The 18024-nt window shown below is 46.2% G+C and overlaps 3 protein-coding genes across 9 annotated transcripts in view; 2 read left to right on the top strand and 1 right to left on the bottom strand.

Moving 5' to 3' along the window:
• The window catches only part of MARK1 (microtubule affinity regulating kinase 1), a 58332-nt gene extending 56690 nt beyond the window's left edge, over positions 1–1642 (top strand). For all 7 annotated transcript variants that reach the window (XM_061365219.1, XM_061365203.1, XM_061365197.1 and 4 more), the window contains one exon: positions 71–1642. In XM_061365219.1, coding sequence (XP_061221203.1) covers positions 71–425 — 355 coding nt within the window. In that variant the 3' untranslated portion in view covers positions 426–1642. The remainder of the gene's footprint in view (positions 1–70) is intronic.
• A 3632-nt stretch (positions 1643–5274) lies between these two features.
• Positions 5275–9134, top strand: CUNH1orf115 (chromosome unknown C1orf115 homolog). Its single transcript, XM_061365170.1, has 2 exons — positions 5275–5569; positions 7664–9134. The coding sequence occupies exons 1-2, from the start codon at positions 5279–5281 to the stop codon at positions 7781–7783; spliced, it is 411 nt and encodes a 136-aa protein (XP_061221154.1). The 5' UTR covers positions 5275–5278; the 3' UTR covers positions 7784–9134.
• A 7599-nt stretch (positions 9135–16733) lies between these two features.
• Positions 16734–17808, bottom strand: LOC133218722 (profilin-3-like). Its single transcript, XM_061365437.1, is given in 4 exon segments — positions 16734–17246; positions 17249–17362; positions 17364–17417; positions 17773–17808. Coding segments are annotated over 4 exon segments (672 nt in total). The 3' UTR covers positions 16734–16778.
• Positions 17809–18024: the final 216 nt, after the last annotated feature.

The following is an 18024-nucleotide window of genomic DNA, read 5'->3' as shown; positions in this document are numbered from 1 at the left end:
CTGTATTTCTCTTCTATCTCTTGGTTGTATGGCTTTTATTCTTGACTGTTCTGTATGTCACTTCTTCCAGGAGTGCTTCTGGGGAGCCAAAAGACAGAGAGAAGGAGGATAGCAAGGATTCCAAGCCACGTTCCTTGCGGTTCACGTGGAGTATGAAGACCACTAGTTCTATGGACCCTAACGATATGATGAGAGAGATTCGGAAAGTGTTAGATGCTAATAACTGTGATTACGAACAAAAAGAGAGGTTTTTGCTCTTCTGTGTTCACGGTGATGCACGACAAGATAGCCTTGTTCAGTGGGAGATGGAAGTCTGCAAACTGCCGCGGTTGTCGCTCAATGGAGTTCGCTTCAAAAGAATATCGGGGACTTCTATCGCATTTAAGAACATTGCATCCAAGATAGCGAACGAGCTTAAGCTGTAAAGAGAACCTAAATTTTTTGGGATCAGGGAAGATTCATACATGATCTACACTTTGAATGTACTGGTTACGCCTAATGTGATTGGCCTGTGAAACTCCCCATGTAGAAATTGCCCTTATTGCAATAAGGTTATACATAGTTATTCAGAATTGTAAAGTTAAATCCAGTATGACCTATATTAAATAACTGTAGCTAAAGAAGTTATGTTCACATGTACAGGTAAGTATATAGAGCATTCTGTTCATTTTATGTTCATAGAGTTGTATAATAAAAAGATGACTGCTTAAATTCAGATCTTGTATAGTTGTCTAGATTTCTGCACAGAAATGTATGTTTGATGCTTTGAGTTGGAAAAGTTCTTCCCTATCATTTACATTTTTGGTGGTTTTTATAAGTCTTACCTCTGTCATGTGTTTTTTAAACAACTTCTCTCCTGAGTCAGATGCACAAAAATAGTTTTGACAACTGTAGCATGACCGTTTTTAATTATTTAAAGATTGTTCATGATGTGAACCCAAAGCTGATGAACAACCAGCTTTTGTTCTACACTAGACTGTTCCTGCTTATCTTAGGCTCTTATTACCCTTGTTATCGGGTGGTGGTTAGTTGAAAAACAAACAAACTACAAACATGTTTACAGTGTTGGCACTTACAGTTAAAATCCTTTGTTCTGCCTTGGGCCAGCTCAGAATTGTGGGGGAACAGAAACCAAGTGTAAGTGATGTTCTGTCTGTAAGTTACAGTGCTTACTCCCATGTCCCATCAACCAGTGTAGCACCACAATGGAGAACCATAATGATTTATTTGAGTCTCATGGTGTAAAGTATCACTTGTTTTTTGCTGCCTTCAGAATACTATAAATTCCATTTTATGGAAATATATTAATATTGGGACTGTTTAATAGCACAAGATAATCTGAAGTGTTGACCAATTGTTTCAGTTAATAATACCACCTCAGGAATTAGCTTGGCTTTTGGAACATGTGCCCCCCCTCCAAAGAGTACATGCAATTCCACAGGATATTTTACAGCTAAACATACATTGTTTATAATGATAAATTGTTGATTTATGCTTTCGTGGTTGTACAGTTTGTTCCCATGTAACCTGTTTGTGTTTAATATTTTACCAGATTTCTTGTATTTATTCCACATCATTATGCCTGTAATGTGCAGCTTTGTAATTAGGCACTTGCCTATGGTAAAGAAGAAAAAAAAGACAACCCCACACATTTTTTTCCTTCATAATTAATGATTATAAACTATGTAAAACCACTAGTACTGGTACATTTTAATACTTGTTATTTTGTACTGAATTAACCATAGAGGTTGGTTGTGCAATGTTATTTAATGTCGTAATTACTGTAATATCAAGGTAAGGGCCCCATCTGCACACTCTTGTGAAGAATAGAAAGTTCATTAAGAAACTGTCACTTTAAAATAATAAAAACTAAAAAAAAAAAATTAAAAGAATAAAAAAAAACCCTCTGTGGTAAACTCTGTAACCCTAAGTTAGAAGGCTGTAAGTGTAGTAAATGTGCCATTCTCTAATGGCTTCTTGACCGAGATGGACTTTACATGCTGTACTGTGATGTAGCTTTCCTATGTAACGGTTATGTTCTGAAATGGACGTGTATTGTTGCCTTAGAAAAAAGGGTGGTGTTTGGAAAGAAAGAACTGTAGCCCCTTTTCTTTTTCTTTTTTTATCTGATGTTCATTGAAACAAAATCTGATGCAAGTCATCTTGATTCACTGGTGCACTCTATTAAAACTTACTTGAACAGTTCTCATACTAAACTACTTGTTGGTTGCCCTTTATAAAACCGCAGTGATTACTGCAGGGAGCAAAATAGGCTCAAGGGGTACAGGCTTTGTCTTCAACGCTGTGAATTTAGGGTTAGTGTTGCATTGGTTCTGGGGTCCTGCAGTGTGGTTTAGTACCTCTCAGTGGGAAAGACAGGGTAAGGGGTCCATGAATCATAGAATCATAGAATGGTTTGGGTTGGAAAGGACTTTTAAGATCATCCAGTTCCAACCCCCTGCCATGGGCAGGGATGCTTTGCACTAAACCATGTCACCCAATACTCCATCCCATGTTCAATTATCTTTGAAAATACACCACTGTTAATCCAAGATCATGTATAAACTTAGTCCTGGAACAAAACCCTTTGCCTTTCAGGCAATTTCAAAAATATAGGTCATGCTGTGAGAGGGTAGATTAAGGGCTCAGGGTGGCTTCCTGAGCCGTGGTTTTACCCAGCTGACTCTGCCCTAGATTGGCACTGAGCTTCAGTGCTTCATGGGACCAGAGATGTGTTCGTATTCCCCAAAACACAGGTACCATTTCCAGAGGATGGAGGTTGTGTTTCAGTTCAGCGCTCATATGAAACATGATACCTAAAGTGCCAGTTTAATGGCATTATTTCCAGTAATGGCCAACTGCGTGAACTTCCCTGATTCCCCAGCCCTGCTCGCCTTCTGCCTTCCATTGTTGGAAGACAAGCTCTGCCCCACCTTATGCTCTCTGCTCTCTTCAGCATGAGCATGAGTTGTGAATGGTGTAGCTGCACCCAAAGGCATCATTTGGCTTCCCAAACCTCCTGTTCCTGGCAGGAATAAGATGGGAAGATCCAGGTTTCAGAACTGGTGGGTTTATTGGCAAGTAGAGCACACTTGGTATAGAAATCAGTGGGCTATTAGTGAACCCTCAATGCCTGGGGTGTTCTTGGGTCCCTCAGTAACAGTCTTGTTAGGTACCTGTTATGTCTAAGTTACTCTGGGGGTAAGAGTGGGATGAGAACATTTGGATCCAAATGCATTTCGACTGTCATGTGGGAGGGGATCAGTGTGGCATTAACTTGCCAAAGCTGACAGACAGTTAAAACACCAAGTCATGTTCCACAGCTCCAGGGAGGGGAAGGAATGCCTTGGGTCTACAGAGGACTTATGCAGTTGGTTGTAATTCCTTGGCAGCATTTCTCGGGGGTGTTTGGGGGTCAGCAGTTAGACTAGTGCATGGTTCCGCTGGTTTGGGTTGGGGTTTTGCTTCATTTCTTTCTTTAGGGTATACAGACAGTTCCAAACTAACTAAATTGGAGTGCATGAAAAGGGATCTCAAACATTAACATGAACATAGGTCAAGGGAAGGACTACAAACGTTCACTCCTTGTGAATCAAGTGGTGTCGTTAATGCTGGAGTGTTCCAGTGCTGGTTACATTCCATGAGCTGTCAGACGTGAGCCTTTTGATACCCAGCGTCATGCATCTGAGAGGTACTAGGTACAAACCCAGGCTGTGGAGGAAGAGCTGCCCCTGGTGAGAAAACAGATTATCTTTCACTATCTCTGTGCTTCTTGCTTGGGGACAAAGAGTACATTCAGTAATGGGTCTATAAATAGGAAACCTTGACCTAAGCACTTTTCAAAGCCCCAGAAAAAGAGTTTACCACTTCTCAAGGTAGCTTGAGGTTGTAATTGGCAAAATTCAGCATTAAACAGCTGGTACTTTATTTCTTGATGCTGCTACTTGATCAGCATCAAGCAATTACTTCATCCCTCAAACTATCTTAGAAAGTGGCACATTAAAATCTACAGCAACATATCAGAGCAGGCAAAATGGAACTCCTACACCATGCCATTACTGTTAGAATAGGTGTTTGGGACAGGACCTTTGGTGTCACCTCTGTTTCACTGTCTGCAGTGTTTAGGAGAGCCCTGCAGCTCCAGGACAAAGGCAAGCTCAGCATCTGGCTCCTTGAGTTGGGGAAGAGAACTGGGTAGCTCAGAGACAGGCACCAGAGCCCAGAAGAAGAACAAGCTCCAAGGGCCATGCATGGACCATGGTAGGAGTCTGTTTGGGACCAGTTATCCTGTCCTGGGTTTAGGTCTCCACCTCAGCCTTTTGGAAATAAGCATTAATGTGTTTAAGACAAACCAGGGGAAGGGATAGAGCACTTTTCACATAGCGACAGGCCTGAGACTTGGCTCATATCCCCACCCTTCAGAGGACTGACCAGGCTCTTGCTCACACAGCTTTCCTGCTGGAGCTGTGACAATGGTGACACCCAGCCTTGGGGCCAATGACCATGTTGGGTGCAGGATTCACTTGCTGAATGTTAAGGGCGGGTCTTGGAGAGACACGGATTCAAGGCTTTGTTCCTCGATAGGGAAAATATTTAGGGAGGTTTAGACTGGAGGTGAGGAACAGTTCCTTCCCCAAAGGGTGCTCAGGCATTGGAACAGACTGCCCAGGGCAGTGCTGGAGTCACCGCCCCTGGAAATGCTCACACACTGTGTAGATGAGCCCCTCAGTGACATGGGTTAGTGGTGGCATTGGAAGTGCTGGGGAACAGTTGAACTCAATGATCTTAAAGGTCTTTTCAACCCAGTTGATTCCATGATCCTAAAATCCGCAGTAAAGGACCAGTCTGTCCCCTTAATGCACCTGAAGCATCTGTGTTGATAAATACACCACCTGGCTTAATAGATTACATCCTCCCTATACAATTTCGCTTTTTGTGCTCTACCCCACCTCCACAAACGCCTCATGGGAAGCTCAGCAGTTAAACTGCAGCCAGTTAAACGTGGAGGGGCCGTCCGCCTGCCCCGCATGTGGGCACAACACCTCCCCTTGAGAAGGCAGCTTTGGGCCCACGCTTCCCCCGCCGTCGATCGCGGCGGGTCCCACGTTACCGGTATCCACGGGCACTGCGGGGATTTGCTCGCCTCCTCCCGCAGCCGTCCCGCCCCGGGGAGGGGGCAGCGGCCGCCTCCGGCCCCACCTGCGGTGGGGGAAGCGCTGGGCGCAGACGGGGCGGCAGCACCAGCACCAGCACCACCAGCACCAGCACCAGCAGCACTATGACGGTGGGAGCGCGGCTGGGCGACAAAGCGCGGAGCCGCTTCTCCCGCCGCGGCACCGGCGACGACCAGGTCAGCATCCTGCCCGGTGGCGAGGAGGAGGAGGAGGAGGCGGCGGGGAGCGGCGCGGGGGCCCCCGAGGAGGAGGAGAAGAAGGATAAGGATAAGGAAGAAGGCGCTGGCCGCAGGAAGGTGCGCTTCGCCCTCCTGCCCGATCCCTACGAGCCGCTGCGGCCGCCGCGGGCCCCCGGCAAGCGGCACTACGGGAAGCGGCTCAAGAAGTACGGCAAGGTGAGGGCAGAGCGGCGGGCAGCGGCACCGGCTTCTCCGTGCCTTGTCCTTCAGGGCTTTTAGGTGCCGGTGTTCAGCGCTGAGGCGGGTGTCAGCCCGCTCCTGGTCTTGCTCTTGCTGGGGAGGGCAGGACTTCGGCCCCCGCCAGGTTCAAAGAGGAGGAAATCTGCTGTTCCGCACTCAAAACGGCACTAAGCCGATCCATGTGACGGGTATTTTGCCTTTGTCCCGTATTTCCTTCGGCGTCACTGTTTTGACACTGTTCCTTAAAACTTCCAGCTGTTTGGCCTGCTTTCTTAAGGGGCTGCAAGACAGGGTACTACCACCCCTCCGGTGCATGCCTTTGCCGTTTTACCTTCTAAGTGGCTCCTCAGAATCACTAGCACGGGTTAAGAGGAAAAAGCGACATGTTTTTCATTGTGTAACAGCTATTTTGGGTCAGAATTGTTCTTTTGCTTTCCTGTGGGACAGTCAGAATTCTGGCAGCCTGGTGGTTTACAGCTTTTTTTGCCCCTGAAAGGTGGGTGCCTTTGGTTGCTGAAGTGCCATTTGGCAGAATTTGGTTATTTTTCTCTCATTCATGTCTCTTCAGTACAGCTCAGGTATGTTTTGGGTGTTTGTAGCAAAAAATAATGTCTGTGTTAGCAGGAAAAAACTGTCTGCTGTCGGGAATCTTTTCCTGTCGGAGAGATCACAGCTGTCAGTACGAGACGTGACTTTCTACTGCATTCCTTAAGGAAATGATGATTTTGGTAAAGATATGCCAGCTATGTCTGACATGCAGAAAAGGCCAGATAGCCTAGCAAAGGTACTGCTACAGTTGACAGCACAGTCATGAGCTGCTCCACTGTTTCCTACAGAGGAACAGAGTATTTCCTTCTTTCATGATGGATTTGATACTTCAAGTTTCCAACACGGTGATTCTGATGTCACACACATGGTGCAGTTCTTGGACACTGCGTATTCCCTTTCATATCACTCAGACGACATCCCCAAGGGAAAGGCTGGCCACTTTGGCTTTGGCAGTGAAGACCAACACCTGAAGGTGAGCTGCTCACAGTGCAGAGCCTTAAGGCTGGTCCAGTTCCAACCCCCTGCCACAGGTAGGGACATCTCCCACTAGAGCAGGGTGCTCCAAGCCCCATCCAACCTGGCCTTGACCACAGCCGGGGATGGGGCAGCCACAACATCTCTGGGCACCCTGTGCCAGCGCCTCAGCACCCTCACAGGGAAGAATCCTAAGCATATAGTAGATATAGACTGGATTTCACCTATTTAAAATAATATCCTCTGTTTCAGCGTTTTCCGTATTGCAGGGAATGATTTTGATCTAGTCCCACTCAACCATAAAGGGTTACTGTGCTGATAGTCCCCCCAAGCTAACCACGTTGTATTAATTCCGTCATGACCAACTGTGTGAGCACAAACAAGAGTGAAATTAGAATTAGATTAAGTTTTTAGTTTAAATAATCTGTAGCAAGTTCTCTCTAATGCAGTACACAGATGAGTTCTTAAATGTGTATAGGTGTGAAAGTGGCTCAAAACATTCTCATTTTGACCAAAAAATAAAAGTCTTTTTGACAAAAAGCAATAAGAATCCAAAGCAGGATTTCTCCTTCTGACCTTGTTCTAGTGGAAGGTGTCCTTGCCCATGGCAGGGGGGTTGGAACTGGGTGAGCTTTAAGGTCCCTCCCAATCCAAACCAGTTTGGGATTCTATGAAATTCCCATAGAAGTATTCTCAGTGTTTTACTGCCTTCTTGCTCAGCACCAGTTTTAACAGCCTATGTGCCCACATACTTAGCACATGTGTGTGTGTGTGAAACACATACTCCTATAAACTAGGTGTGAATTTCAGCTAATTTTGTTCTTGACTAGAAGCCCACGATGAAGCCTGGCTTCCTGTGGAGGCTGCATCCGCTCGGTTACACTGTGCTCTGTGGGTGTGTATTCCTATATAAAAATAGATGGTGAATGTTGCTCTGTGCTCAAGCCCTCATTAGCTGGGGGAGAAGTTGATTTTCTGGGTCAGAATGACTTTATGTGAAGGTATTTCCTCTAATTTCTGGGGGTTTTATCCCCTTTCTCTCCACAGAACGTCGGCAAAGCTCTGCAGAAGGGATGCCGCTACTTGGTGGTCGGCCTGCAAGGATTAGCATCGGCTTATTCTGCTCCCTTTGGAGTGGCAGCTCAAGTGGCATCCTTCGTCCGCTAGTGCAGCCCCATCAGCAAGGACATGAGGCCACTTAGGGTTAATCTCAGCCCTGCATCTGAGAAACCTCTTGGACAAATGGCCCCAGCCTCTCCACCAGCCCTGAGGAGACCCAGGACTGAGCGCTCTTCTCTGCAAATACGGCATTAAATCAGATCGAGTCAAAGAAATACAAGGATTAGGAAATAATCTTCCACTAATGGAGCTGAAGTTTGTTTTGGGACAGGAGCTGGTTTTCTAGAGCTTTGTGCTGTGTGTGGAAGGGAGCCAAGGACGGGGGGAAAGCAAGTAGGTGAGGGAAAGAGAAATGCAGGAAAATAGAGGATGGGGAGGTGGAGATCAGAGTGTGGCCGGTGAGAGGAGTTGTCAAAGCAGTGGAGGAAGCAGATAACAAGGGGTCAGGAAAAGGCAGTCTTTGGTTTTCTGAGGTTGTTTTGGTGGGTTAAGATTATGAGTATATTAAAAATATACTTGGCTATAAATGGACTATGGCCTAAGACATGGAGAGCTTTGCTGCATCACTATTGTTGATTCCAAACACTGGGCATCATGAGCCGTTAAATGTTAAAACTGACCTAAAAATGCAGAAAGGAAATGAGATGTGTTTGTTTTCTGATCCAGGGGCATTAAAAGTTCTCTGTGATTGGTGTTTTAAGCTTTTTCTCTGCTGCTGTGAAATCCGAATGTATTATTTTTACTGAGAACAGTTTGTATCTGACATACCTGATTCTGGAAGCTGGGGCATAAGAACACTCAGTTTCTATGGTGTTCACCAGGAAAAGAAAAACCCAGATTATCAGATGCATCTGAAAAGAACTGCATACAGCCTTTGGTATAAGAATGTACAACCATTCTGTATAAGAATGGGACCAAAAATCCTGCCAGCTCCATCTTCATTTCTATGTGTGGATGTTGTAGCTAGAGATGCCAACAGCAGATGGCTCAGCTCAGTGGTGCAATGAAGACCCTCTAGGGATATAAACCCTGTATATGATTGTATGGATGACCCAGGAACAATGGGGCTTGTGGGCCTTCAGAATTCTGTGGAGTTTGGGGTTTTGGGGTATTTTTTTCTATCAGTCTTTTGTGGTAGCAGTCAGTGATTTTCCTGCTAGCACTTTCTGTGTGTTACAGATCTTTCTATAATATCAGTATAGTTTTGATACTGGTTTTGTAATCAAGGAGTTGACTTATATGGTAAAAAGTGCTGCTCATTTGCTTTCTTTGCCTTTTTTGAATGAAGGGGTTTGCATGTCTCAGCAGACCACGCTGTATTGCTTCTAAGTGTCACAAATGAAAACGAGGTCGGTATTTTTAATGCTGTAAGTGGACTGTAAATAAAAGCAGTGTAATCAATGCCCTGTGTTTACCTTCACACGTAAGTCAGCACAGAGAGGAGGAGTTTCCCAGCAGCAAGGGGAAGCTGCAATGTAAACTTCCCCATGTTGTTCTGCCCTCAGCCTTGGCTCTCTGCTAGGACATGGTTGTAGGCCAGGCCACAGGGAATGGCAGGAAAGGCAAGGTGTGGAGATGAGGATATAATGTTGAACAAATTGGGGTAGGAATAGCCACAAAGAGATTTCATTCACTGATTTATACCTTTAGCTGTTTCTCTTGAGCTTCTTCATAGGGAGCAGCCTTCCAGTATCTGAAGGGGGCCTACAAGAATGCCAGAGAGGGACTCTTCATCAGGGACTGTAGTGATAGGACAAGGGGTGATGGGTTAAAACTTAAACAGGGGAAGTTTAGATTGGATATAAAGAGGAAGTTCTTTACTGTGAGGGTGGTGAGGCACTGGCACAGGTTGCCCAGAGAAGTGGTAAATGCTTCATCCCTGGCAGTGTTCAAGGCCATGTTGGACAGAGCCTTGGGTGACATGGTTTAGTGTGAGGTGTCCCTGCCCATGGCAGGGGGTTGGAACTGAATGATCTTCAGGTCCTTTCCAACCCAAACCAGTCTGCGATTCCATGATTCTATGACAGACCTGTCCTGACGTGCCCCACCAGCATGGCAGAGGGTATTGATAACAGCTGGGTGTTTTGCAGTAGGAACAGAGCTGTACTACCACCCATGTGCCACACCAGCCTGCATTGTTTAGGGTTAACTTCAAATTTCATTACACCACTCTCTGTTTTACAGCCTGAATCATTAGAGCTCCTTTTTTCAGTTACTAAGGCAGTGCAGGGAGGGTTTGTGTTTCCATTTTTCCTGTGTGAAATGAGTGTCCCATCTATTCAACTGTGTGTCCTGTGAACAGAAAGGCTGCTCCCTTATTGCAACACCAGGGGTCCAACCCGTTAGTGCAGGGACTTTCCACCAAAGGTAAACATGCACTTTAGCTTGTGAACCATTAGCGCAATGGTTTTCACTGACTTTTGCCTGCTGACCTATGGTCTCTGCTTACCTGGTGCAATGTTAAGGGAATAACCTGGCTCCCATCCATACAGAACCTGAGTGATACAGAAATGGTGTTTCTGTGTGAGCCTGAGAAAAGCTTCATGCATATGGATGAGGCAGCTTCTGCTGAACAGTGTTTCTAAAACAGACCAGAAATGAAGAAAGAGGACAGAGAAAGAAAAAGCAAGCAAGTATCCTCCTGTGCTGTTGCTATAAACACCTGGTGATTCATGCAGCATATTTTCCTATCTCAGAATGAACTGAGGCTACCAATTAGTGCTGCTTATCAGCTCTCCCTGGGCAGTGATCCACTGCTCAGCTGGTGAGGCCAAGCTTTGGCAGGGGGGTTTGCTGCTCATCACCAGCCCAGCTCACACAGCAGTGTTGAGAGGATGTGAAGCTGAGCAGTGAGGTCCAGCAGGGTGGATGGCAGAGGGCTGTGGTTCCTGTCAATTGTGGCAGCATCTCTGCTGTGCCGGGTTGGGTGTAGCTACAACACAGACACGTGGGACAGGGCAGATCCTGCAGTGCTGTTGCTAAATGTGGTCTCTGGGATGTAAGAGATGGTGAAGTATTCCCTGAGTAACTCAGCATCAGGAGGCAGGTCATGCTGCTCAGTCAGTGAGACGTGGGAACCTCCATCTGCAGCACAGCAGTTGGGAGTGACTTGGAGGACAGTGAGTGATGAGGAGCCTGGGCTCAGGGCATCCCTGAAAGTGTGTCAAGGCAGGAGGGCAGACTGGGATTAACTCTTGGTTTCTGCATGGGCTTTACATGCTCTTGGCAGGCTGGCCTTGGAGGAGGATCCCAGCAGGGAGAGCTTTCAACCCATGGAAACAGGCAGGCTCTTTTGTTAAAATGGGCTTGTCTGCAGTTTATCTTCGAGGAACAAAACAGCCCTCTCATACACAAAGGTAGGATGGGGTGGATATTACAGAACAAAAGGTACATAGGGAAGATCTGACTTGACATTTGACCTGAGTGAAATATGTTCCTCCCTTCAGGCACTTGCTTGGCACCACCACCAATCACTTCGCATGATTTTTAGTGGTGTGCTACTGTGCTGTCTGGTTCCCTTCAGATTTCTACCCACCTTTCACCATGCTCTGTAACAAACAGCAGGTTAAATACGTCTGGGCAGCTGAATATGTGCAGAATGGCAAGAAGTAGTCAGTTCATCCAAGCTGCTCTCAGGAATGAACTCCACTAACCCAACAGCCTGGCAAGTTTATAGAATCATAGAATGGTTTGGGTTGGAAAGGACCTTAAGATCATCCAGTTCCAGCCTCCTGCCATGGGCAGGGGCACCTCACACAATACCACCCAAGGCTCCATCCAACCTGGCCTTGAACACTGCCAGTCACTCTTAAATCCCTGGCTATTCCTAGTGCCTGCTCAGTGAGTCACAAAGCTGAATTAAGTTTATTTCTGCTGGTTTTGCCAGAGCACTTAATCGCAGCTCTGGCTTACCATAGGCTCTGAGGAAATGGCAGAGGTCTCACAGCTATTGTCCTTTGTCCTGCAACATTAGCAGCAAGGAAGCTCTCTTGCACAGCTTCCTTTTGAAGCACTGTATCTGAGGAAAGCCACACATTGCTTTGCTGCTTCCAGTGCCAGGCCAAGGCTCACTTCAAGCACGAATCATAGAATCATAGCATATCTAGGGTTGGAAAGGACCATCAGTTCCAAACCTCTGCTATGGACAGGGGTTTCTTTCTGTCATCTGCCTGTCTGTATGACTGGCAAGGGGGCAGGTTCTGCATTGGGGTGCTCTCCTTTTGGGGTCTCCTTTTCTGTACCATGGTTTCCTTGTTAGGTGGCCATGGGTTTTCTTCTGAGAAAAAAAATGGTCCTAAAGTGTGTACCAAGTTACTGCAGTTACCTGCACAGGGTATGCTTTGTCTTCAAGGACCAGTAAGGAGCCTAAAGAGCTTGGAGACTAGCAGAGATAATCAAATTAAAAGAAAGTAAAGGAATAAAATTCACCTCTTCATTACCCTTGTAGGAAGTAGTATAAGGCTGCCGGGACTGTTTTAAGGTGAAGCCTAGGCTGAGCTCAGAGAGGGTGATGCTCCTTACTGAACCAGCACCTACCAGGAAAAGCTCAGGAGGAGCTGGAGGAGGGAAGGCTTAGGAGGGACCTGACAGCAGCTTTTCAATACCTAACTGTGGGATCCTGCTCCTGCTATAAGCAGAAACCTTGTATTTACCCACTCTATGGAGATGTAAAGACTGATGTCCTCAACCTTGCTAAAAGCACAGACGCTAAGAATTTTAAAGCTTTGCTTCTGATAACAAGGAGCGACTTGCACAGATGGCACAAACTGCCTACCTGCCCTCAGCGAAGTTCCTGCTGCATTGCACTATGCGGGCTGAAAGGCAATCGTCCTTTAGTGCCATCTCCTGGGAAAAAACCAGATTCCCAGCCTCGGTGGTGTGCCTCATCTCCTGCAGGGATTTCCTGCCCTCCCCTATGCTGGCCTCCTGGTTTGTGCAGAGCCATATTCAGGATGTTGGCTCCCAGCCTGGTAATGTGTATCTATACACCAGTGTTTTCCACCCAGTTGAATCCTGACCCTCCCGTGTGCAGTTGTTTCAAGTGTAAAGCCATAGGAATGTTGCTTTTGTGGTGTTGTGGGTATTTTTTGCCTGCCTGCCTAAAAATGCATTATACTTTGCCCTGAGATTCTTGCTGTGCAATAAAAGCATTCATTAAGGATGCTTCATGGGAGAGAATGGGATGAGCCATGGCCACTTTTCCACTGGAGAGATCGTAACTGCTTAAGGCAGCATGTGTAATTCCTAATGGAGGAGGCACAGAGGTGGGCAGACTGGAATGACCTCTCCCAGGAGCCAGGAGTTGCCTTGGAACCCAGCTCCAGCACGCCACATGTACTTGACTCCTCGTGCTTTCTGTATTCCCCTATTTCTGCTGCTCATAAAGGAATTCTTCCTCCTTCTTTCTTGGGATGTTAAGCTAGCACCAGATTGCTCTTTCAGCTGTGTTTGAATAAGAGCGGGGATATTCCTGTCTTTGGTGAATGCCATCCTCTCCCATGATGGCTGCTAAACCATAGCTGCAGAAGCATGTTAATCCTTGTGCTGCAGAAGAGATGCACTGCTCCCCAGTAAAGCTTCTACTTTGGGCCTTACCTGCTTACTCAGATGACACTGCAGCTCTACCCTGACTACTCATACTCCTGAAGCTGTCTGATGGATATTATATTCACCCAGAGAACCACAGTTACAGAACATGGGGAGAACTTATATATGTAATTAGCCTGCACTAGTTAATACCAGGCTGAATATCTGCCTGGAACAACCGTTTCTGTATTGTCCTCATGAGTTTAGAGAGACTGAAGTTGAACATTTGACTGGAGGAAAAGGGCAATTTTCAATTCATCTTCATATATGACTTGACAGTCAACAAAGCAGCCAACAACCTGCCTGGCTTTTACATATTTATGATTCTCTGTGTAGGAAAAGCCTCACCAGAAAAAGGATCCCTTTATCTCATTGCTGGGGCTCCATTAAAAGGCATCTATCATTAATGATATTAGTCTATTTTTAATTCTATCATCACCAATTATTCGCCTGAGATATTTCACTGAGCTCATTTCTAGTGCATGACTCACTGAACTCTGATCTCCTTGAAGATTTTAAGAGGAAACAGCAATGCTTTTATCACCCCTTCCTCTCTGCAAATGAACCTTTTGAATTTGTTAGTTCATAGTTTGGAAGAGGATATAATTTCTCTGTGTGAGTGGATGTAATATAATTTTTATCCTATCTTGTTGAAATCAGCATGTTGAAACTGCATACTCAGCCATGTCATCCCCTCATCCCTGCCTTTTGCTCAGTTATAGAGTCACTGGAAAAACAACTGAACATCCCTGGAAAAGGGCATTTAACCCTATTCCTTCATTGAGACAAGCCCAGTTTACATTAATTAGCTCCATCCAAACACCCCGTCACTTAATCTAGGCCAGCATTTTGCTGTCTTTATCACTGGGAATTTGTAATGTCCATCCACCCCCTCAGGATGGTACTTTATGCCTTTCCCAGGGTCAGCACTGTGCACATACTGAAGACCTACAAGTTCCCCAGTCACTTGTCTTTTTTCTTTTTTGGTGGAAACAAGTAAAATCCTTCATCTCTTTCCTCATTATTGATGCTCATCCTCTGACTGAGCCGCTGCTAGAAGGGAGTCTAGATTTGCCTCTAGAAGAACCATCTCCCTCTGCATCTGAAAGCAGATATGTCATTACTTTTCCTTGTGTTCCAGCTGCAAGTTTGCCATGTGGATGCTTCCAAGCTGACACTATGTTTTTCCAACATATGCCAGCATTGCCTGCTTTCATAACTGACACAGCCCAGCCCCAGCCTGCTGTGGGATTGGCACTGTGAATCCTTCATATGATCAGACACGTTACAAGGAGCCTGGGGCTAGAACTGGGTGTGGAGAATTTTAGCTGTATTCAGTATTTCAGCGTTACGAAGTTATAAGTGATTGACAACAGTCATTTCCCTTTAAATTCTGGTTTGCTGTGCACAGCAAATACAGTTCTGTCACACGAGAGGCTGTTTGGATGGTAACAATAGCAGTGCCTATGTTTTGTCTGAATGGCTCCATTCTTGTTGCCGTACAGCAGGAGCTGGTGGCTCTTAGGTAAGCAGAGGTGTGCCTGGGATGAAGGACTAAGCAAACCTGTTGGTCAAGCTATTCAGTGGAGGCTTCTTGAGAGGTGCCTGTGTATGGATGAAAGGGGCTCTCCTCAAAGGCTGCAGTCTTAGACTTGAAGCGTTAACCCATCAACCAGATTCTCTCTGAAGCTATTTATAATCTTATATTATATCACAGCAGAAAAAGAGAGATTCTACAGATGCTGTCACCTTCTGTTATTCCTCTTTAAGCTCCTTCTCACCATAGCCTCCAAGAAGAGTCAGAACTGAATGTAAGAGCTGCTTTTTGGTGCTGGTTTGAACAAAGTCCCTTTAGGCTCCAGGTTGGTAGATTTAGGGAATGAAAATGCAAGGTTCTTCTTGGATTTAGAACTACTTTTTTTTTTTTCTCTAAAATAATATTCAATCATTACCAAAGGTGAGTTATTTCTGAATTCAGTTAACAAGTCCTTCAAACGAAATAATCTGATTTTGTACACCATTGTGCTGCCCATAATATGTAGTTAGTGAGCAGCTGTAGCTATTCACACCGCCATCACACCATATAGGTCTGTAATGCTTCAGATTCTCATGCTGGTAAAGAATATATGCACTCCAGCCCAGTTTTCCCTGGCACCTAAAGGGGAGCAAGCAGAAAATCACCCAACGTTTTTTCATGTTATTCCAAATCCCATCATTCTGATGCCTCATGAAGTTTAGAGGGCAAAAGCTGTCTGAATTCTGTGATTTGCATAATGGAGAATACTACCAGTGCTCAAGAAATCACAGGAGATAGCGACTCGTTTTTCCCTTAAGCGTGTGAAAATAAGCATCAATGTTTGTCAGCAAAGCCCAGGCTTTGTTAAAACTTTGTGACCAAGTTATCGTTAGACTGTAAATTCAACGTGTGGTTTTGTGTTTTTATCCCTTTAGTACTTATGTTAATTCAATTCATGCTTGCAAGCACTGCTCATCAGACAGTGGTTACTAATTAAACACTGCAGTTTTGTTGAACATTTGCTAATACATGAGAGGCCTGGTTCTCCTTACAGCATTTCCGTGCTCCTCTGGGTGCAGTTGCACATTAAAGATCTCTGTGTGATCTCGATTCAATTACAAAACACTGACTCCATGTTAACCGAGAAGGTGGCATGTGATGGATTCAGGCTCACTGCTACCAGGAGCAAGGAAAGCTCACACGTGGGGAGATCACCCCTGACAGAGATACCCCTCAAGTCTTCCCCGCACTGGTCCCATCTCAAGCACACCAGTTCTGCCTCATTTCAGACTGGCCATTTAGGGTTACAAGGAGGGGAGGGCTGTATTGGTGAATGGAGCAGGAAATCCGCAGTGTCTGGCACAACTCTGCATCCTCCTGGGAGTCCTGGGGGGCTTACAGGGACCCGTGATCTTGAGGCCACAACAGCGTGACTGAGCAAGATGGGAAGGAAGCAGCCTTCAGAAGATCCCCCTGCCACCAGAAGATCCACCCCCACACACCAGAGAGATAACTATCTTATGAAAACCCATTTTGCTCAGCAAAGTAGCCTAAGAAGGTGCTTTGAATGATCTGGAAGGTGAGCAGTGGCAGGCTATCACTGCATGTGCCTCCCTCACAATCCAACAGCAGCATTAGACTCTGCTGATCAACATCTAATCTCCCAAATTAACTGGGCTTGTTCCAGGCCCAAACACAAAATAAACACAAGCCTTGCTTATCCTTAGTGCTGTGGCCTACTGTAGCAGGAGAAAGGTCTCAGAAACCATGACTGGCATTAGGGCATGATATAAACAGCAAAGTGGTAAACAACAGGGCTCCTGCCCTTTCCCAAAGCTGATAGAATCAGGCAAAGATATCAGCAACAAAATCAGGTTTATTTCCTTCCTTTGTGCCCCTGTGCCCAGGCAGAAGATGTCTGTCTCTTTAGCACTGTTTGCTTCACACTTTCATGCCCACAATCATATCATGGACCTTCTGGTTGAGGGCTCCTCCGTGGACTCCCTTCTTGCCCATGAGGAAGATCAGGGCTCTGGGGGTCTTGCCAATACAGATGGATCTGCTGTCATTGCCTTTGCTTCTGACATCCATCACATTGTCTCCATCCACCAGCAGGTTGTCACGAACCATGCTGCACTTTTTGCCAGCTATGGTGATTCCCGTTAGCAGGAACATCTTCCGATCCTGGCCTGTGATCAAGCCCACTTCTTGAGGTGAGATGGCTGCAAGGAGTCCTCCTGGCTTCACTGCCCAAACGCACTTGTTGTCAGAGAGGCCCACGATAGCCACATCCTCAATGATCCTGTCCACCAGGATGCTGTTGATATATTGCTTCCAGTAATCCATTGTGACTCTGAAATGAAACTGTGACTGTCTGTCCCTGTCTTCTGCCTGCTGGGACTCTGGTCTTGGCACACTGATCCTAAAAAGTTAAGAGTTTGGCCTTCAGCTCCCTGCAAGCCTGAATAGAGGAGCTGGGGAGGATCAGGAGCCAATGCTCCTGCTCTGCCTGTGAGGACAGACCTGTGACCACGGTGGCATTGGCCACTCCACCCTCTGTTGTGATGTCACATCATAGAACTGGGAGAAGAGAAGGCTCTGGGGAGACCTTAGAGCAGCTTCTAATGTCTAAAGGGAGCCTACAAGGAATCTGGAGAAGGACTCTTTACAAGGAGAGATAGAACAAGAGGGAATGAATTTAAAGTGGGAGATTTAGACTTGATAATAGGCAGAAGTTCTTCCCTGTGAGGGTGCTGAGGCACTGGCACAGGGTGCCCAGAGAAGCTGTGGCTGCCCCATCCCTGGCAGTGTTCAAGGCCAGGTTGGACACAGGGGCTTGGAGCAACCTGCTCTAGTGGGAGGACTGGCCTGGATGATCTTTAAAAGTCCCTTCTAACCCAAACCCTCTGTGGTTCTATGGTTCTACAATACTTGCCTCACTGCTGGGTGTCCCACAGAGTGACTTCCCCATGACCCTGCTGGTAAGAGGGAAGCTCTCAGAGGCAGCCTCACGAGTTTGGTACCAGGCAGCTGGCAGCAAGGCATCCAGATGGTACCATGCATCAGGCACCATGCACCAGGCAGCAAGGTATCCAAATGGGAATGGGATCCCCCACCCCAACCTCAGGTGCTGCCATTTGCTGCCTTCCCCTTGGCTCTTCACCTCCGGCTATGTGTTTCCCCTTTC

Source organism: Neopsephotus bourkii, unplaced genomic scaffold (genome assembly GCF_033783945.1).
Source record: "Neopsephotus bourkii isolate Nb327-2 ecotype Australia unplaced genomic scaffold, CSIRO-AGI_Nbou_v1 NB_114, whole genome shotgun sequence".
In the NCBI taxonomy this organism is placed as follows: Eukaryota; Metazoa; Chordata; class Aves; order Psittaciformes; family Psittacidae; genus Neopsephotus; species Neopsephotus bourkii.
The sequence above is the reverse complement of the archived record's forward strand: the minus strand, read 5'-3'. Positions and strand labels throughout refer to the sequence as shown.

Excerpts from the sequence above, each read along its gene's own strand:
- CUNH1orf115 (XM_061365170.1), top strand. The coding sequence starts at position 5,279 with ATGACGGTGGGAGCGCGGCTGGGCGACAAAGCGCGGAGCCGCTTCTCC. Across the intron at positions 5,570-7,663 it reads GGCTCAAGAAGTACGGCAAG|AACGTCGGCAAAGCTCTGCA; the intron begins GTGAGGGCAGAG and ends TTCTCTCCACAG.